At 40.1% G+C, this 18,625-nt stretch overlaps 1 protein-coding gene across 11 annotated transcripts in view; it reads right to left on the bottom strand.

The window, feature by feature from the left end:
* TARBP1 (tRNA guanosine 2 -O-methyltransferase TARBP1) overlaps positions 1–18,625 on the bottom strand; it is a 101,251-nt gene that overhangs the window by 49,311 nt on the left and 33,315 nt on the right. For 8 of the 11 annotated variants that reach the window (XR_012158155.1, XR_012158154.1, XM_073338124.1 and 5 more), the window contains exons 8-14: positions 14,943–15,039; positions 12,589–12,678; positions 9,675–9,842; positions 9,084–9,222; positions 8,684–8,780; positions 8,268–8,443; positions 4,124–4,221 (exon numbers count right to left, since the gene is read on the bottom strand). Coding sequence is in view for 9 of the 11 variants with exons in the window: in XM_073338124.1 (XP_073194225.1) it covers positions 4,124–4,221; positions 8,268–8,443; positions 8,684–8,780; positions 9,084–9,222; positions 9,675–9,842; positions 12,589–12,678; positions 14,943–15,039 (865 nt within the window). In the remaining 2 variants the exon portion in view is untranslated. The remainder of the gene's footprint in view (positions 1–4,123; positions 4,222–8,267; positions 8,444–8,683; positions 8,781–9,083; positions 9,223–9,674; positions 9,843–12,588; positions 12,679–14,942; positions 15,040–18,625) is intronic. The other 3 variants (XM_073338120.1, XM_073338122.1, XM_073338123.1) reach the window with 3 other exon arrangements.

Here is an 18,625-nt window from a genome sequence, read left to right on the forward strand (position 1 = left end):
TCCTACTCCACACCACGTCATCCCAACACGACCTACTCTCTCTCCTCTCTTCACCCACTGTGTACTTTCATGAACTTTACTGCCTTCTCTACTCCCAGAGAGCTAAACACCTTCTCTTCTTTAGGAACTATTAGGAAAGGGACAGAAAATAAGACAGAAAATACCACAATGCACCACTATATAAATCCATAGACCACCCACATCTTGAACAGCGTGTCCAGTTCTGGTAGCCCCATTTCAAAAAGGATATAGTGGAACTGGACAAGGTTCAGAGAAGAGCAAAAAAGATGATCAAGGGTATGGAATGGCTTGAGGAGAGAGAGGAGAGACTAAAAAGATTAGGGCTGTCCATCTTAGAAAAGACAAAACTAAGGGGTGATATGATAGAGATCTATAAAATCATGAATGGTGTGGAAAAAGTGAATAAGTGTTATTTACCCTTTCCCACAATACCAAAACCAAGGGTCACCTAATGAAATTAATAGGCAACAGGTACAATACAAATAGGAGAAAGTACTTTTTTTTACACAGTGCACAATTAACTGTGGAACTCCTTGCCATGCAATGTTGTGATGACCACCAGTACAACTGGGTTCAAGAAAAGAACTATATAAATTAATGGAGAATAGGTCCATCAATGGCTATGAGCCTAGATAGTCAGGGATGAAACCCCAGACTTCGGGTGACCCTAAACTTCTGACTGCCAGAAGCCAGTAGGGGATGGATCAGGGGCAGATCACTCCAACTGGTCTGTTCTGTACACTGCCCCATAAGCTTTGGTATTGTCAGAGACAGAATACTGGACTAGATGGACCACCGGTTTGACCCAATATGGCCATTCTTATGTTCCTTTTCTCACTTTCACAAATCCTCTTCTCATTTCAGCCTTAGTCTTTGTCTCAGTTCAGGTCCCCTTTTCATCCCATCCTCTATTATGAACCCCTCTTGGACTCTTTCCATATCAGTTTTATTTCCATACTCCACACTCCCTCTCTGATTATGTTCCCTCTCAAACTCTCACTCCACTGCTGAAATGCTCACCCTGATCCACAACCTCTATTTTCCTGCTACCATCCACCTCTTCACTCTTGCTGAAACACAGCTCTTTTCTGATGCCTCAACCTCTGTTGCTACCTTCCTCTTACAAAGACCATCTTTTTGCACTCCCCCAAGTGTTATAAGTGACTATGAACTTCTCCCTCCCTCCCTGTTAGTCACTTCCTGTCCCTTCCTCCTTCCCATGCAACTTTCTTATTTGGAGTCTACACTGGCTAGTTTGGCCTAGATTCACAAAGGGACGTAGGCATTGTGACACTGAGTGTCACTTTTAGGAATCTAGAAAATGACAGGGACAAAACTGCGATTCACAAAGGCTGAGTTAAGCACCTTGGCTCCCCATACAACAAATGGGGAAAAATAGGCATCTCAGAATGAGATTTACAAAATCAAGCAAATTAGGCAAGAAAGTGCCTAAATTAGCCAATAGGAGACAGCAATGAGAAGAATGTGTGCTAAGTCCCACTCCTCTCAGAGAGGTAAGTGCTGAGACCAGGCTGCAGGGAAGTGCCTATCACTGCTAGCGATTTATAGCTGGGAACCCCTCTCATGGAGTCAGGTGGCATAAGCGCCTAACAGTGTTTCTTGTGAGAATGAGCTAGGCAGGTGCCTAACTCCACACAAAATGGCCAGAGGTGATATCCACCTTATAACTTTTAGCCGAATGGTTAGAGTACTCACCTGAGATGAGGGAGACCTGGGTTCAACTCCCCCCTGAAGCAGAGGGAGAGAAAGGATTCAAACTGGGGCCACCCACTGCTCAGCTGAGTGCAGTAACCACCGAGCTCTGGGATAGTCTCATGTGGGGCTCTCTCAATCTCGCTTGTTGAGGCTGTTCAATACTTAAATGGTCCCTGGGCCAGAGAGAGAGAAAGAATGACTCTGTAGCCTGGTGCTTCGGGCACTCTCCTGGGAGTTGGGAGACCCAGGGTCCAATGTTTTGTTCATTAGTTATCCACAGTGGAACAGCTGCAACAGGACAGACTGACAGAGCCCCATATCAAACTATCTCAGAGCTCAGGGGTTAGAGCACTCTCCTAAGAGGTGTTGGAAACCCCTGTTCATAACCTTTCTCCTACTCTGGCACAGAATGGGGAATTGAACCTGGGACTTAGACACTAAATGCTATTTTGAATCTGGACCTTTCTCCCTTTATCCTCTGAGTAGCCACTAACTACTGCTAAAATTCTTGCCCAGGTTCTCTCTCTCTCTCATCTTGTTTACAGTAACCTCCTTTCTGTCTTTCAACTTCTCACTTCTCCCCATCTAGTCTATCCAAATTGCATCTGCTGAAGTCACCGTCCTCTTGTCACACTGCTCACCTCCTTGTACTCACCTTAAAGGCCTTTAAATCTCTGATCTCATTTCCTCCTACACTTCTATTGCCACTCAACTCCCCACATTTCTCCCAACCCACTCATCTTTTTGCTTTATCTCCTTTCTCACTCTCTAGCTTTGTACTTTGTTATACTGCCTTCTATGCTTTGAATAGCCCTCCGTCAGCCAAGCCCCTCTCTTCTCCTGAAAACCTACCTCCTTCAGCAATACTACATTTCTTCTCATCACTATGTCTCATTTTACTCTTTCTCCCATGAACCGTTTATCACTAGTTTCGCCTTGTGTGTGTCTTGTAAGCTCCTTCGTAAAGCTCTCTGCTCAAGACCAACAGAGAGCTAGTACTCCTGGGGAAATTCTGCACCAAAAAATAAAAAAAATCTGTGCATACTATTTTAAAATTCTGCATATTTCAGTTGTCAAAAACAACACAATATAATCACTCCAGTTTCAATTATTTTGGGAATTTATTTTAAAGTACCTGTCAACAAGTATGTCAACAATACAGACAACAGCCAAAAAGATTCCCCCAGGAGCAGAGAGTTAAAGAAACCCCTACAACAACCCGGTTCCAGTTGGGGGGTGTTGGAGGGGGCTGTGTGGGGCACCCAGAGCCCAGACATTGCATCTCCCCAGAGCCCAGCTATGGAGCACACGCACCCCCCCGCCCCGGATCGGACACTCACACCTCCTTCCCCCCAGAGCCAAGCCACAGGGCACCCCCTAGCCTAGACACCAGCCCCACCCTTGCACAGAGCCCAGCCGCGTGGGGCACCCCCCCCAGCCTAGAACACTAGCACCCCCCCAAAACAGAGCCCAGCCACGGGGCAGCCCCCAGATACCAGCCCCGCCTTTCCCCACAGAGCCCAGCCAAAGGGCAGCCCCCAGCCCAGAAACCAGCCCCAACAGATCCTTTACTCCACCAAGCTTCTATACTGTTCCGCTGGAGGACATGGTGTAGTGCGGCCCCCTGCCCTTCCTCACCCTTTGCTAGAGCTGGCTCGGTCTCCCAAGCCCTCTCCCGTCCTGGGAGAATGACGATCAAAGAGCATGCAGCCTCCAGCACTCCCAGGCTGGGCGCTCCAGCGGCCCTTAGCGGCAGCCAGAAAGTCTGTATGGAAAATAGGGAATTCTGCATTCTGCAGTAACGCAGAATTCCCCCAGGAGTAAACTAGTTATTAGCAATTTTTTAAGAAGTCAAATATCACCAGCACCTCTCAGGTTTCATTTTAGGACTCTCAGTGAAACCCCAACATGAAAAACTGTTTAAATTTTAACTAGCCTTTTACTGAATACAGTAAAGAGCGAGAGGGAAAATAAAATAAAATGTTGACCAGTACTATAAAAACAAATTGTCAAGTAACTTTCTCTCAAAACCACCAGTTCAGTACCTCTGCTATAGGATTTCTTTAGACCAGAGCAGTGACAATTAATGTAGTGAACTGTTCCCACTGTGCCAAATTTCAAGTCAGTTTGATGGCTGAGGTAAACCAATCTTTGCTGAATACCCTTTACTGGAAGAAACTTCAGATATCTGTCTCAGCGGGCTTTTATCAAAAACCATTAAAGTATTTCTATCCAAGATGATTTTCTGCGTGTTGAAATATTTCATTTGGAAACATGTAAAAATATTGCCAATTCCATGTATAACAGATTAACAATCAGAACTGTAATTAAAAAAAAACAAGAAATCAGACAGTATGTCTTTCAAGTACCTACAGTAAATACTTACAGTATTCAACTCACTTGTAGTGAGTCTTCTGAGGACAAATTCCAGAATACTTTCTGCAGCAGTCATAACAGAATTAGAGAGAAAACTTAACACCACATCTATACAGAAAACAAAACAAACGCACTATTAAAACAATGTACTTTTTTGTGTTAGAGAGATACATGATATACAAAGTGGATTAAATCAGGTTACCATACAATGTCAAGCTATACAGGAATAAGCATTTACAGTTCTCTTAAGCCTCTGATCATTCAGTATAAATGACTGCTCACTGTTTTATTGTATACTATTCTATTTCAGTGGGTTCTACTTCTCTTTTTGAGGGGATCTTCATCTGTTTGGTTAGAGGGCTATAAAATGGTGCACAAAATATAAGAATATAACATTTTCAAGCAATGTTTGTGATTACCTTTTTAGGGTTAGGCATTCTATCTTAAAGGCCACACACAAAGCTCTGCTGCTTAAAAATGTATAAAAACTTGATGCTAAGAATCCCTCAAATCTTCTCAAGTGTTAATCAATAAATCTGGAGGGTATTCAGAGTTCCAGATCAAATCTCATAAACTAGTAGGTCCAATTTAATGGCCAAGTAAACCTGTAGTTCATTGGTTTGCTGTCTATATTTATCAGCAATCAATTTGACTGAATAAACACCAGAGAGATCTCAAAGTCAATGAGATTATTCAAGTGCTTAAAGTTAAAGCACATACTCGAATGCTTTGCTGGATCAGAGCCTAAAGTAATTAGAACGACTCTCAAACTTTATTATAGTATATTATGGTATTCTAATGCCCAGATTATGTGTGTGTGGTTGTTGACCTTTACTAAAAAAGTTTCTCGGTCTTGAATCAGCAATTTAAGTTATGGCTGCAAAACAGGTTCCATTCAAACCTAATTTTCACAGTTTCATAATTTTGTGAAATATTTATTACTGGTACTGAAATTTTCCATAATGAGCCTCTACACAAATATAACTTTTTTCTGAAAAACAAGCAAAATCCCTTCAACGGCTTTTAAAGCTGAGTGAAAGTGAAAAAAAAATACACCTTTCCTGTTTTAAACCAAAACTACTATGATCATATACATCACTGAGGAGGAGTATGCTTATATGGGAAAATTATATATATAATATTTGTTTAACACATTTATGGTTGGATGCAAATTGCAGAATGAGCATGCACATCAGAAAAGATCACCATGGGCAAGACTGTCATTTGCCCAATGCACCCATGCAGAAAAGTAAGGGGTTGGGCTACCTGGAACACCAGCGTATGTAACGAGGACAAGAGCAGGCATCACTGACACTAGCCCTCCTTTACCTCCACAAAAGTAACCAGGGAATGGATCGAGAGGGGCTGGGAATGAACACAGCCACTGGCTCTGTTCCCACAATATGCCAGTTAGCACAGCTGAACTGGCACAGCGGGAGAAGAATTTACTACTACAATAGCCGGTAGCAGATACTTTCTCCCTTAGAATAAAAACAAAGCAAGCTGAGAAAGGAACACTTTCCTCCTCAGAGTCAGAACTCTTTCCTTGCTGCACCACACTCAGGGATAGATGTAAGGTCACAATCTGGCCCAATGTCTCTCAATAGACACATAAAGATAGATCTATTTCATTTGTACACACAGCTAGTTAAAATGGGGTTCTAGTCAGAAAAGCAACTATGTGAAAATGACATGTTCTAACTCTTATCAATTTGCTCCTTGTTTCTATCTAGCATTGTATCTGCTCTTTTTAAATGATTAAAATAAGGGTACTTAAAACACTTTGTACTTTCATAGCATTGCAGAGTGAAGTGGGTCATATTCCTTCTTGTGAGTGATCAAAGTTTAGTGAAGTTTGCAAAGATGAAAGATAAAGAGCTGGACCGTTTTCAAATGTTCATAACATTATTGAATTCCCAAACCATTTTTTCCCAAACTTTGTCACGAGCTTACTCCTCAATGAGGACTATTTAGAATGCTCAGTTTCCAAATTCAGCCGCTAATATAATGTACAATGGGAAAAGTTTTTTGTTTTTTTCTTAAAAACATCTGCATACACAACAGCTAAAAGAGAAAAGGAGTACTTGTGGCACCCTAGAGACTAACCAATTTATTTGAGCATGAGCTTTTGTGAGCTACAGCTCACTTCATCGGATGATGCTCAAATAAATTGGTTAGTCTCTAAGGTGCCACAAGTACTCCTTTTCTTTTTGCGAATACAGACTAACACGGCTACTACTCTGAAACCAGCTAAAAGAGAGTTTCTTGACGCTTTCTAAAGTAGTTCACCTTTACGTAGAGACCAAGCATGGAAGATTTCAATAACTAAAATGTTATTTTCAGAAAGTTATAAACAAATGAGAGCACAAGATTATAATGGAAAATAGCATTTGTTACTTAGGGAAGGTTACAATAAAACATGCACAAGACATAGTGCCACACAATACATTTGTATGGCACTTAGTCATAGAAAATGACAGGTATGTTACTACTGTAGGGGCTGTAGTGGGTAAACGTGGCAAAATGTACTTCACCACCTACGTACCTCAATCTATATTTCAAGGGAGACCACAGTGGCACTGAAAGTCAGACGGATAATACATCAATAAGGAGATGGCACTGAAAGCCTCTGCATGCTCTTTTTGCACCAACATATAGGGAGTCAACAGAACACAGGGAGGATAACAAAGTATTAAAGTGGAGTCTATCTGATTGGACCTGCTGTGAAATAAACATCTATGAAGCACAGGTTGAGCTCCCAGCAGAGATTCTCAAAGAATACCTTTGAGGATTTCTTCAAGGTTTTCTGTGTCACCTTAGAATTACACCAAAGAGCAAGCTCAGAGGAAAGCTTGGTACCCTTCCTGGAGATTTAACAGCCAAATCTTGCGCTGATATTTAATTTTTGAAATCACAGTTTAATTAAATGGAAAACTGCCAAATGCCAGAAACAATATGGACATATTTCAAAACTATATTGTGCTTATTATCAATGTTCTCTATTTATTAACATGGCTGAAAATGGCTCAGCTGACTGCTTGTATAGGAGTGCACATCTCTAGTTTGTTCACAAGGTTAAACATTGTAATTTTGTTGCTACATCAAATTATTACAGTTATTGCACCATATCTCCCCCTTGCATGCTGTTTGGTTCATGCTTTACCTGTAATAACAATTCTGCAAAGGGAACTTAGAAATTATTTTGATAAACCATAATGCAGAACAGAATCCAGCTAACTCTCCCATAGTTCTGTTGGCCCTCAAAGGTTATCAAGAGTAATAATTAGTAAAAAGTTATTTTTCAACGCTAAAGTCTGCAGACTCAGTAAACACAGGTAGCAGATCTGTTGAGTAAGAAAATGCCAATAATGCAGCCACCTTTCGAAAGGAACATCAAGTACATTTTTGTACTTTTTTTAAACAAAGCATTCACCACTCTTAGTAACATCACTGTACAAGCTTGAAAAGCAGAACCTGTTTGTTTCAGTTTTCCCCTTTCAATACAGTGTGTCCCCCTCCCTTTTTTTTAAATGGTAAACATGCCAACCCAACTTGGACATTTACTGTATTTCCCTGTTCGTGAATCATCAGCAAATAGGTCAGTTCATAACACTGGCAATTAAGTTTATTACTTGGCTTTACTCTGCAGCAGAGAAGCATGAAAACACAGCAGGTCATACCTAAAGAGTGCCTTTTCTTTTCTTACATGTCTCGATACCAAAGCATTTAAAAGGAGAAAAGAAGTTTGGAATTCAATCCTGCAAGGTGAAAGCAGTCTCCTGGGAGATTCCACGGACTGCTAGGAACTCTGCAGGCTCAATTCCCAAAGAATGGGCTCATAGTTATTTGTAATATGTTCATGCTATCCAGGTTCTAAATACCTGTGGGTCCAATCCTGAAGGATGCCAAGTGCTTTCTTGGAAGCATTCTACATCCTCAACTCACAAGCAGTGGTGGGATACGCCAGAAGGGCTTCTGCACGATTGGGCCCACAGTTTCTGATTTGGAGGGCATGGCCCTGATTATAAACTTTTTTATGTACATTACTTACGAATGGACATTACTTGACAATATCCATTTACCGTAGTAAATATCCACAAGTTTAATTTGATTATAAATTATATAGGATGCAATATACTAAAGATATCACTAACCATCTTGTGGACTGGACTGTTTTAACAAACAGGTCTGTAATAGCTTCAACAGTAGCTGTAGACTTTTATCGGTTTTCAGTGTTGGTATGTAAGCATTAGTGCCAAGTTTCAACAAGACATCCAGAAGAGGGTGCAAGAAAGACTTTAGTTCATCCCGTTCAGTGTTGCTTTTTTTGCTGCACAAAACAAAAATTAAAAAATATTCTGTGAACTTTTCTTACATGTCTAAGTCACTTGAAAATCTAGGACTTAGACTCCAAAGTCATTTAGGCACTTTTGAAAATTTTACAAGACAAGTTCTAAGGCAATTGACTACGGATTGATCCAAAGCCACTGAAGTCAACTGGAGTCTTTGCACTGGCTTCAGTGGGCTTTGGAACAGGCCCAGAAAAAAATTTGATGAGATTCCTACTTGCCTGTGTTTATTCTTCACCTCCTCCACATCTGCAGCCAGAAGAATCATTGTAGCAACAAGCTTAGCTTCAAACCAGTCAGGCATAAAGCAGTTTTCTCCTGATTAAAGAGAATTTAAATTTTCCATTATATTTTTTTTAAAATCTCAGTATGGTAATTTTAACTGTTAATGTAGGTTTCCAATCCTATTAACAGCAGGCAGTGATACATAAATGATTCATGAATTCAATATAAAAAATATCAGCGTAAATATTAATAATGAACACTTTGCATTCTTGTATATAAATTTAAATTAAACCAGGTTCATTTTCATCCTCTACCTACTACATAAGAGAGCATCTACCAGCCTTTTGGTTTTTTGCATTTAGGAGCTATTAATTCATAAAGATTAACTGAACTTACTTTTGGATGTAGGTGCCTTAAGGTAATCTTCCACAAGAGTATGTACATATGCACTTAATGAAGATCTTTCTTGATACTCAACATGGCAGTTTATGGACTTTCTGAAGCATCTGTCATGAGTATACAGCCAATCGCAAAGCTAAATGAAATAAATGTTGCTATTTAAACACTTTTGCCAACTTAGGGTATATAGAAGAAAATAAGTTATCCGACACGATCCAATATGCTTAAATTCTCTAGAAGTGTGTATGGTGGTATACGTATTAATACACGTTTGATACATATGTAGAAAAGGGAAGAAATCTGCAGTATTTTTTTTTTTAAAAATCCTGTACTTGTTTAAGCTTTTCGTACTCATAACAAGAGTAGAACAGATGCTGAGCATAGTCATTACTTCATTAACCTGCTGTGCCATCGCATGCAGCTAGATCTACTTATTCAGTCAGAATGTTCTTAAGTCCAAAGATTACTCCTTCCATGTTTTTTCACTTAAATTTCTAATTCTGTGGCTGAATGTGCCCATTCAAGGTTGTGATATATGTGTATTTTGAGAGTTAAAATTCAAAATGGAAAGCAAAAATTTAATCTTACATGCAAATTTGTCTTCTTTTGGGAATGGAGTTCTGTTATTCTTGTAAATGCTGGGTTTTGCCACACAAACGAAAATGAGAGGCAATTCTCATGCAATTCTTTGGCACCCAAATACTGGCCCTTTAAGAGGTTCCCAGACACCCACTGCCTCAGAAAATACTTCCAAAACTATGAAAAAGGAAAGACAGGTACAGCAGATAATCATTCTGAAGAGAAGGCACATTTAAAGATAAGACAAAACAGTTTATTACTCCAGCAAACAAATCCTATATCCGCTAACCAGGGTGGATAAAAATCAATGATTTAAAAAAAAAAAAAAGATTTTTTTTTTTATTTAAATCGGATTTTTTTTTGAGGGAAAAAAACCTATCTAAAGATAGTTTTAATTAAGATACATTATAGCTAAAAGATATCTCATCATGGAATAGGGATTATAAATTCTAATTCCATAGCATGAGACAATATATTCCTGTAATGTTTAAGAAAAGTTTTGTAAATTAGCTCCAATATCTCATGAATTAGGGACCCAATCTTATGGGGTTCCAGGGGCTTCTGTATAGATTCTTTAGGTTAATCTTTCTATCTACACAATGGGACTCAGTGCTCAGTCAAGAAGATACCATCAGAGATGCTGAGTTTTGCAGTTCTCAAACTGTGGATTTGTGTCTCCAGAGATAACATGCTTGTTAATAGCAAAAATGTTTTTCAATAAAATAAATAATATACAGAGGTGAGAAATAACAGACCTCAATTCTATTGTCCCTCTGCAAATTTGTGTACACAGAGTCAATCCCTTACCTCTCTCTAAAAGTGAAAAGTTTCAAAAAGTTCAACAAATAGAAGATTGTTGGGGGCGGAATAGGTCTGGACAAGAAGAAGTCAGGAGATAAATGTGAGAAGGGTGGGACAGGCACAAAAAATGAAACTGTTTGGGCAGCACATTCCAGAAGTCTTGAGGTCTTTGAGTGTAGCTTTCCTTGATCTGAGATCTACCATACCATTCTCTCACTAGAAGGGAAAACCTATAATGGCAGCAGGCCGTAAAAGAGACTCAGTTTGGGAATATTTTAATGAAGTTTCTCTACCTGTGGGTAAGACAGGCATGCGTGCAAAATGCAAACAGTGCAACAAAGAAATGTAAGGCCTGGTTGCCCGAATGAAACAACATCATGAGAAGTGTTCCTTCTCAGGAGGAAGCTGTGTTGAAGATGATGAAAGGAACATGTCTGAACATGCAGGATCTTCGGGTTGGTAAACTATTTTTTATTTCATATTCCTTTCTTAAGGACTGCCTGTCTTCCTTCCGGACTATTCTTGAATTCTCATGTTTGAGCAAAAAATATAGTTGTTACTCTATGGTACTATCATTTTAGATGCAGTTGTGATAAAAAATAAATAGCTGAAATAGGTAGATCTTCCTTTTACAATTTCACCTTTAAAGTAGCACTGAGTGTCAGTGAATGCAATGAGTAATACTAAATGAGGAGTATGGTGGTAATAATTAAATAACTGCATTGACCTATTTGGTTTAGGAGAATCCACCCTCAACATACAGGATTCTGAAGACTATCCACCTTCAAGATCACCATCATTTTCTACAGTTTCAGAGTTATCTGCCAGGTAGGGTTTCACTCACATCATGTATGTCACATAGCCACAGTATATCACCTGGGGCAAGAAGGAAAAAAAATCTCCATCATCCAGAAACAACCATAGATAAGTTTGTGATAAGAACCAGCAGATTACAAAAAGAGGTAATTGATGAAAAAATTGCCCAGTTTATTTATGCAACAAACTCTCCTTTCTGGATGATTGAGAACCCACACTTCATTAACATGGTCCAGTCATTAAGACCAGGATTCAGTCCACCCAACAGAGCAGATGTCGCAGGCAAATTGCTGGATAAAGTGTATGAAAGAGAAATTGAGCAGCATGCAAAAGGTCTAGAGGGTAAAATGGTTAAACTGAGCTTTGATGGCTGGAGCAATGTCCGCAATGATCCTGTTGTATGTGCTTGTGTGACAACAGAAGAAGGGAATGTCTTCCTTACAGAAACAATTGATACATCAGGAAATGCACCCACAGCAGAATACTTACAAGAAGTAGCAGTAAAAACTATAACAAACTGTGAAAAAAAAATTCAAATGTCTAGTACACAGTTTGGTCAAAGACAATGCTGCAAATGTATCCAAGATGAGAAGAAATTATTTAGAAGAGAGTCCCAAGCTAATAACATACGGTTGCAGTGCTCATTTGATGCACCTCCTAGCCAAGGGAATGGCAAGGGAGAAAGCAGGCTGGCACTGTGGATACCTGGAAGTCTCTTATAGAACAAGCATTTGGGCACCAAAAGTCTGCATGAAGGAACTGATTCTGATTTGCACCAGGATATGGCTGAATACAAAAGTTACAAATTAGCTCATGTTCTCTCTCTGGAGAATGCTGTGGCAAAGCAGGGCATACAAGTCCGGTACGAGCTCAGCTCCAGCTCTTACACTGCTTTGAAGTGCAACAGAAGCTCTGCCCTCAGGAGAAAGCTGCTCTTGTGCAGAATTCAGGTGCTCTGCAGGAGAAAAGAAAAAAACAACCTACCCCTTCTTCCTTACCTTCTCACACAATGAAGGTGCATGTTAAAATCTTCTGACTAATTACCTGCTGGATAGCAGGTTGAGGGTTAAAATTAATCTCCTCCTTAGCGTTAAACGCGTTACAAGGTACAGATACAAAGCACAAATAAATTAGCACTCAGTACCAGAAGCTCCAGATGTGCCAGTACAAAAGGGACTGAAAATTAGTTCACATGCATAAAGTATTAGAGAATTAAAACATTAGCTATAACTAATACAATAGATCAGTACAGTCTATTACAGAACATTTTGATTAACACAAAACCAGCAGCAGTTTCAATTCTCACCTCCATCCATAGTATAGTCCCTCTGCTTAAGGACTCCTCTTGTCTAAGAGACATGAGAAAACTTGAAATCTCTGGAAGTGACACTTTCTCCTAAAGACATTATTTAAGCTTCATTAGTCCCCAACACACACACACACACACACACACACACACACACACACACTCTCCCACACACACGTAATATTTTAGTGTGAAACTGAGAAGAGTTTGCTTTCATCTGGCAAATGATTCAATAAGAAAATAATCTTTTCCCTCTCACCCTCAAGTTATTACAGGGATGTGAACTTTCCGAAGAGATTAATTTTTGCCTTTTTTCAGTTCCTAACATAACTTAATCAGGACACACAGCTCATTTTCCTACAGTCTGATGTATCCATATTGAGATGTACACTGAAGGTGAATGAATGGCTTGAAGCGAGGTATTCACTGATGGCTTTTTTTCTTTTTAAGTGGGGGCAGGGTGTGTAAATGGACAACCTCAGTTATATTAATTTTAGATATTTAGAAGCCCTTGACTAATTCTTCTGTTTCTGCCTTTTCACAGGAAGCCCTGCTCAGGTCAGCTCATGGTCAGCCACAGCAAAATCTGAGACAGCAAAGAGAAAAGGTAAGCAGCTGTATTAGCAGACAAAAGAAAATGGGGTGGAGAATATAAAAGAGAACCTTTGATGTAGCTATCAGACATAAGCAAGAGTAGTGTGTACTCCCCTTCCATTCAGTCACATGGACACCTCCATTCTCACTGATGATCATATGACATCCTTATGGCAACTACAGCAATTGCTTACTTGGAAATATATTAGGAAAGAAAGTAATTTTAGATTATTCTAAAGAGATTTAGAGGATTAAAAAAGGGCCAGCAACTATATGATAGTAAGTTCTCCAAATACCACTGGTTGGGAATTGATACTGAGCAGGAAATTGCTTATCACCTCACAGCTACGGTGGCAGGTAAATAATAAACAACAATGCATTGGTATTATTAATTAGTACTAGTCTTCACCATGTGCTATGCATTGTCCAAGCAAGAAGACATTCCCTACCCCAAAGAGTTTATAATCTAAAAGAGCAAGACACACATGAATGGTGGGAAAGAGGGATACAATCAAAGTATGTATTTATATCATGTAGGTTTTATATACATCAGGGTGTTTTTTTTAAATTAAAACATATAAATTGAACTCAATTACACCATCAGCCTATCCACTGTGAGATGGCCAATGTCTTGTAGGCTTCACAAAAGAAGTGAGTCCTGAGGAGAGGGCTTTATAAATCAGTTCAAGGAGAACACACACATTGCTGGTATAAGTGAAAAAGGCAGAGAAAGATTTGTCAGAGGGGTGAACAACAGGCAGTCAGAACTAGCATCACTTGATGGAAGAGGCAGGAGGATAATGCTATCAGAGACAAGAGCAGGTAAGGAACAGGAGCAGAGTCTTGAAGGTGAGGAGAAGCAGTTTCTACTTACATTTAGATTTCTTTTAAGTTTAACATTAACTCTGGATTTCCTGGGTTTCTATTGCTTTTTTTTGCAACAATTACAACATACCTGTAATACTTTTACCCTTAAGTTACTGATCTGTATTCAGCCTTAAGTGCAGTTAAATGTAGTTTTTATCCAGGAACTTTACTGAATTTCATCAAACAAGATAAAAGCATGAGTCCTTGTTTGATGTCAAGTTTGAAGTTTAAAAAGAAAGTTTATCCAAAGCACCAAAATCATTTGAAAATTTTTGAACCACATTTTATAGCTTAAAAGTGCCCAGACAAACTCTTGTGATATTATAGGGGAGAAAAAGGGGAAGGGTTTCCTTCTGGTTCAACACTAAGCATGAGAAATTTCAGTCCCACAAAATAATTTGAGAATTAGACAATTTATATTCAAGATTTTAAAATGAAAGTGATATTTTAACCTGACTATAAAGTCACCATGCTAACACTATAACTATAATTTTAAAATCTTTTATGTCATTTTGAAAGTCTCTTTAATATTAAATTTTCATTTTTAAAGAAGTGTTTGTATGGCACCTAAGAGCATAACAGGATCCTGAGCCCATGACTAGGGATTCTAAGCATTTCAGTAATACAAATATCATCATCAATAAAGTACTGCAAATGAAATGCGGAACAAAAAGGATCAAGTTGTTTCATATGAAAAAACAAAGTTAAAAGAATTACTAGTACAACTGAATACAGGAACTACATCACTCAAGCACATTTTTCAAATGGATATTGCCAAAACTACAAATTCAGTCAAATCAGCTACTCCAAGTTCTATTTGGCAGCACTTATATATAGCATCATCATCTCTGAAAAATAAAATATTACACTAGAAAAAAAAAAGAGGAACTTACCACATCTGTCAAATGCATAGCTGTTTGAAGAAGAAAACACTGAGCAGCTCCCCGCAACAAAATTTGATGCGTGATCATAGTGCACTGCAGGACATCTCTGCAAACGGATAAATATGCACCTTAAATTATAAACAGATTTAGTAGCTCTTAAAATACATATTTACCAACTATATTTTAACTGAAGTTGTCAATATATTAAGAATGCAGAAGCACTCAGAACATGAGCTGCACTTTCTAAACATACAAGATGATATAATTCCTGCCCTGAAGAGCATACAATCGAAAACAAGATGGGTTATGATTCTAAATAAACACAAATAACTTTTGTTTAGTGACAATTAAGGTTGCATAAGGACAAACTCCACCAACTCAAAATCTGAAAAGCATGGAAATGAAAAGCTAAGGGAAGTCTCTATTCCATGTCACAGTCATATTGCCTACAATACTGTTGGTAAAACACTCCAACAATTCATAAGGCTTTCATTCACTTACATCTCTAACAGATATTGAAAAGCAATAGTACCCAGAATTCATTAAATTCTCATTCTATCACAAAACCTTAACAGCGATCTCAGATGCTCCTGTGCCACCAGATTGACATCTGCCTGTCACACATTCCATGCTTTTGGGAAATCACTCTCTTAACATTGCTGAGGTCATCGATAAGATTTTGTGCTAGAATTCAAAAGTTGATTATGTTGGGATAAGCATTGCTTTTCAGTATCTGTTGGAGACAGAAGCAAAACCCTTACAGCTTGATGGAGTGTTTATTATTATTATTAAGTGTTGCAGGCAATGTGAATGCCAGAGACTTTTCCCTTAGTTTTTCATTTTCATGTGTTTCAGATTTTGAGTTGGTTGAGTGTGTCCTGACACAACTCTAACCGTCACTAAACTAAGTTTTTTGTATTCATTTCCTAGTTCATTTTATACAAGGTTGGTGTACCTCAGTGGGCAGGTTCCAGGATCAAGCAAGGAAGAGGAGCTGACAAATGACTGAAATGTGAAATATCTGTATTTTGACACACACATCTTGAATAACCGCAGTTCCTGCACAAAGTGATTAACCTCTTCTTCTTCGAATAGTGTCCCTATGGGTGTGCCATTTCAGATTATTTCCAAGCAATATCCCTAGATGGAAGAGGGAGCTTTGCAACAGTGCAGAATCAAGACAGTACTGCAGAACCAAAGTGTCACATCCGATCTGACTGCATGGATCAGAGAGTAATGTTTCAAAAACATATGTACTGAAGCCCATGTATCGGCCCTGCATACTTCAGACACAGGTACATTCTTTGTTAATGCCATAGATAGCACATTCAGCTAGATTGTAGGCATTATCACCCTTTGGAAGGGATGAATGCCCGCAGCATCATAACACGTGATAATACATCCAGATATCCATCTTGACAGTCTCTGAGTAGAGTTCGAGGACCATGCAGATCTATCCATGATGGAAATGAAGAGCCCAGGTGACTTCCTAAATTGCTTGGCCCTATTTAAGTAGAAGACCAATGCCCTTCTAACATCTAGGATATGTAAATTGGATTCCTGTAGAGAACTATGTGGCTTTGGGAATAACATTGGTAGATGAATGGATTAAGGTGGAATTCCGATATAACCTTAGGGGAGAATTTAGGGTGTGGATGTAAAGAGACCTTGTCCTTAAAGAACATCAGGGGGAGCAGGGGAGGATCTGCCATCAAGGCTCTAATCTACCTGACCCTACGGGCCAACAAGAATGGCTACTAAAAATGCTGTCTTCATAGATAAATGCAACGGAGAACAGCAAAAAGAAAAGGAGTACTTGTGGCACCTTAGAGACTAACAAATTTATTTGAACATAGTGTGCTGTAGCTCACGAAAGCTTATGCTCAAATAAATTTGTTAGTCTCTAAAGGTGCCAAAAGTACTCCTTTTCTTTTTGCGGATACAGACTAACACGGCTGCTACTCTGAAACAGAGAACAGGTTGCCACTGGTTTGAATGGTGGTCTCATAAGGTAACTGAGTACCAGGTTGAGGTCCCAGGTCGGGGTAGGGTCTCTAATCTGCAGGTTGTCACCTCCCAGAGCTTTAATAAATGTAGACTAAACCAGATGGGCAAACATGAAGAAACCATCTACCAGAGAATGAATGGCTGATATTGCAGCCAAATGGACCTTAATAGAACTGATAACCCCAATTTTCATAGATCCAAAAGACAATCCAGGATGACTGAAAGTAGCACCAAATCAGGCAGGAGGGAGTGACAACAACATTAATGGAAGAATCTCTTCTATTTCTGTAGGTAAGTAGTGCAGGTTGATCTCCTTCTACTAACACTTGTACTTCCATACAGCAGGAGGATTCTAACCACGTGAACTATCGGAGGAGCCATGCCCTGAAGTGGAGAACCACCGGTTGGGATGAAGCACAAAACCTGCATCCTGTGACAGGTGACGAGGAATGGTTGGGAGCCTGAACGAGATTTGGACACATACGTGTAGATGGTAAGGGTGCCAACCATCTCTCAGCCAGGTTGGCACTATACGCATAATTCTGGCTGGGCCTGGTCTGATCTTGTTCATCACTCTTGGTATCAGCAGCATTGGAGAAACACATAGAAGAGCCCTTTCTTCCAAGATAGAAGAAAGGCATCTTCCAATGACTAGTGGCCCAGACCCCCTCTTGAGCAGAAAAGACGACACCTCCTGTTCCTGGAGGTGGTGAAGACATCCACTTCTGGCAGTCCCCATTTTTGGACTATGCTGTGGAGACCTTGGGTGTCTAGATCCCATTCGTAATCCTGTGAGAAGTGTACGCTGAGGGAATTGGCTGTGGTGGTCTGAATACCTGAGAGGTAGACCAGTGAAATTTGGATTTGATGAACTGTGCACCAATTCCATAATTTTATGGCTTCGCCACAACAGGAAGGGGGATTTTGCTTGTTGATATAGAATGCATGATCTTGATTGATTTGCCTGTGATGAAGGATAGGAAATGAAAGCAAGAATTCCTGACAGCCCTATGCTTCAACAGATTGACATGGAGACTGATTTCTTGAGTTGTCCATTTGCCCTGAGTTGTGAGGGTATGGAGATGGGCTCCCCATCCCAACAGTGATAAATCTGTTGTTAAAGTTACTGATGGGGCTGCGCTACAGAAAGGAATGCCTGCACAGACACTGAGTTGATCCTCCCATAGTCTAAGGTGTTCCTCACGTGGCAGAGGAACTATCACCTGTCTACCCAAGGTGTCTTTGACTGGAGAACAGGTCATTCTGAGCCAACCCTGGAGGCAGTGGAGACACAGCTTTGTCTGATCGGTCACAAAGGTTCAAGCTGCCACGTGTCCCAGCTACTGAACACAGTTCCTCATAGATGATGCATAGGGGGGCATGCAGCATTAAGTGCCCCACACCCAGATTTCTGCTTGGCCTGCTGGGGTGCGAGGAAGAGGGGCTCTGTCCTCCGCTGCACCTGCCCCTGGCATGCTCAACTCCTGTCCCTGGCAGCCAGGCCTGGGCAGGGTGCAGAAGGGGCAGGACCAGCCACTTCTCATGATGGCTGCTCCAGGTCACTGCTCTGTGCAGAACAGCAGCTACTTGAGAGCCTGGCTGGGGAGATGGTGGCAGCAGCGGGCCGCCCCCGGCATGGGCTCAGTTGCCAGGGACAGAGGCTGAGTGAGCTGGACACCAGTGAG

The sequence above is a fragment of the Lepidochelys kempii genome, chromosome 3 (assembly GCF_965140265.1).
Source record: "Lepidochelys kempii isolate rLepKem1 chromosome 3, rLepKem1.hap2, whole genome shotgun sequence".
Classification (NCBI taxonomy): domain Eukaryota; kingdom Metazoa; phylum Chordata; order Testudines; family Cheloniidae; genus Lepidochelys; species Lepidochelys kempii.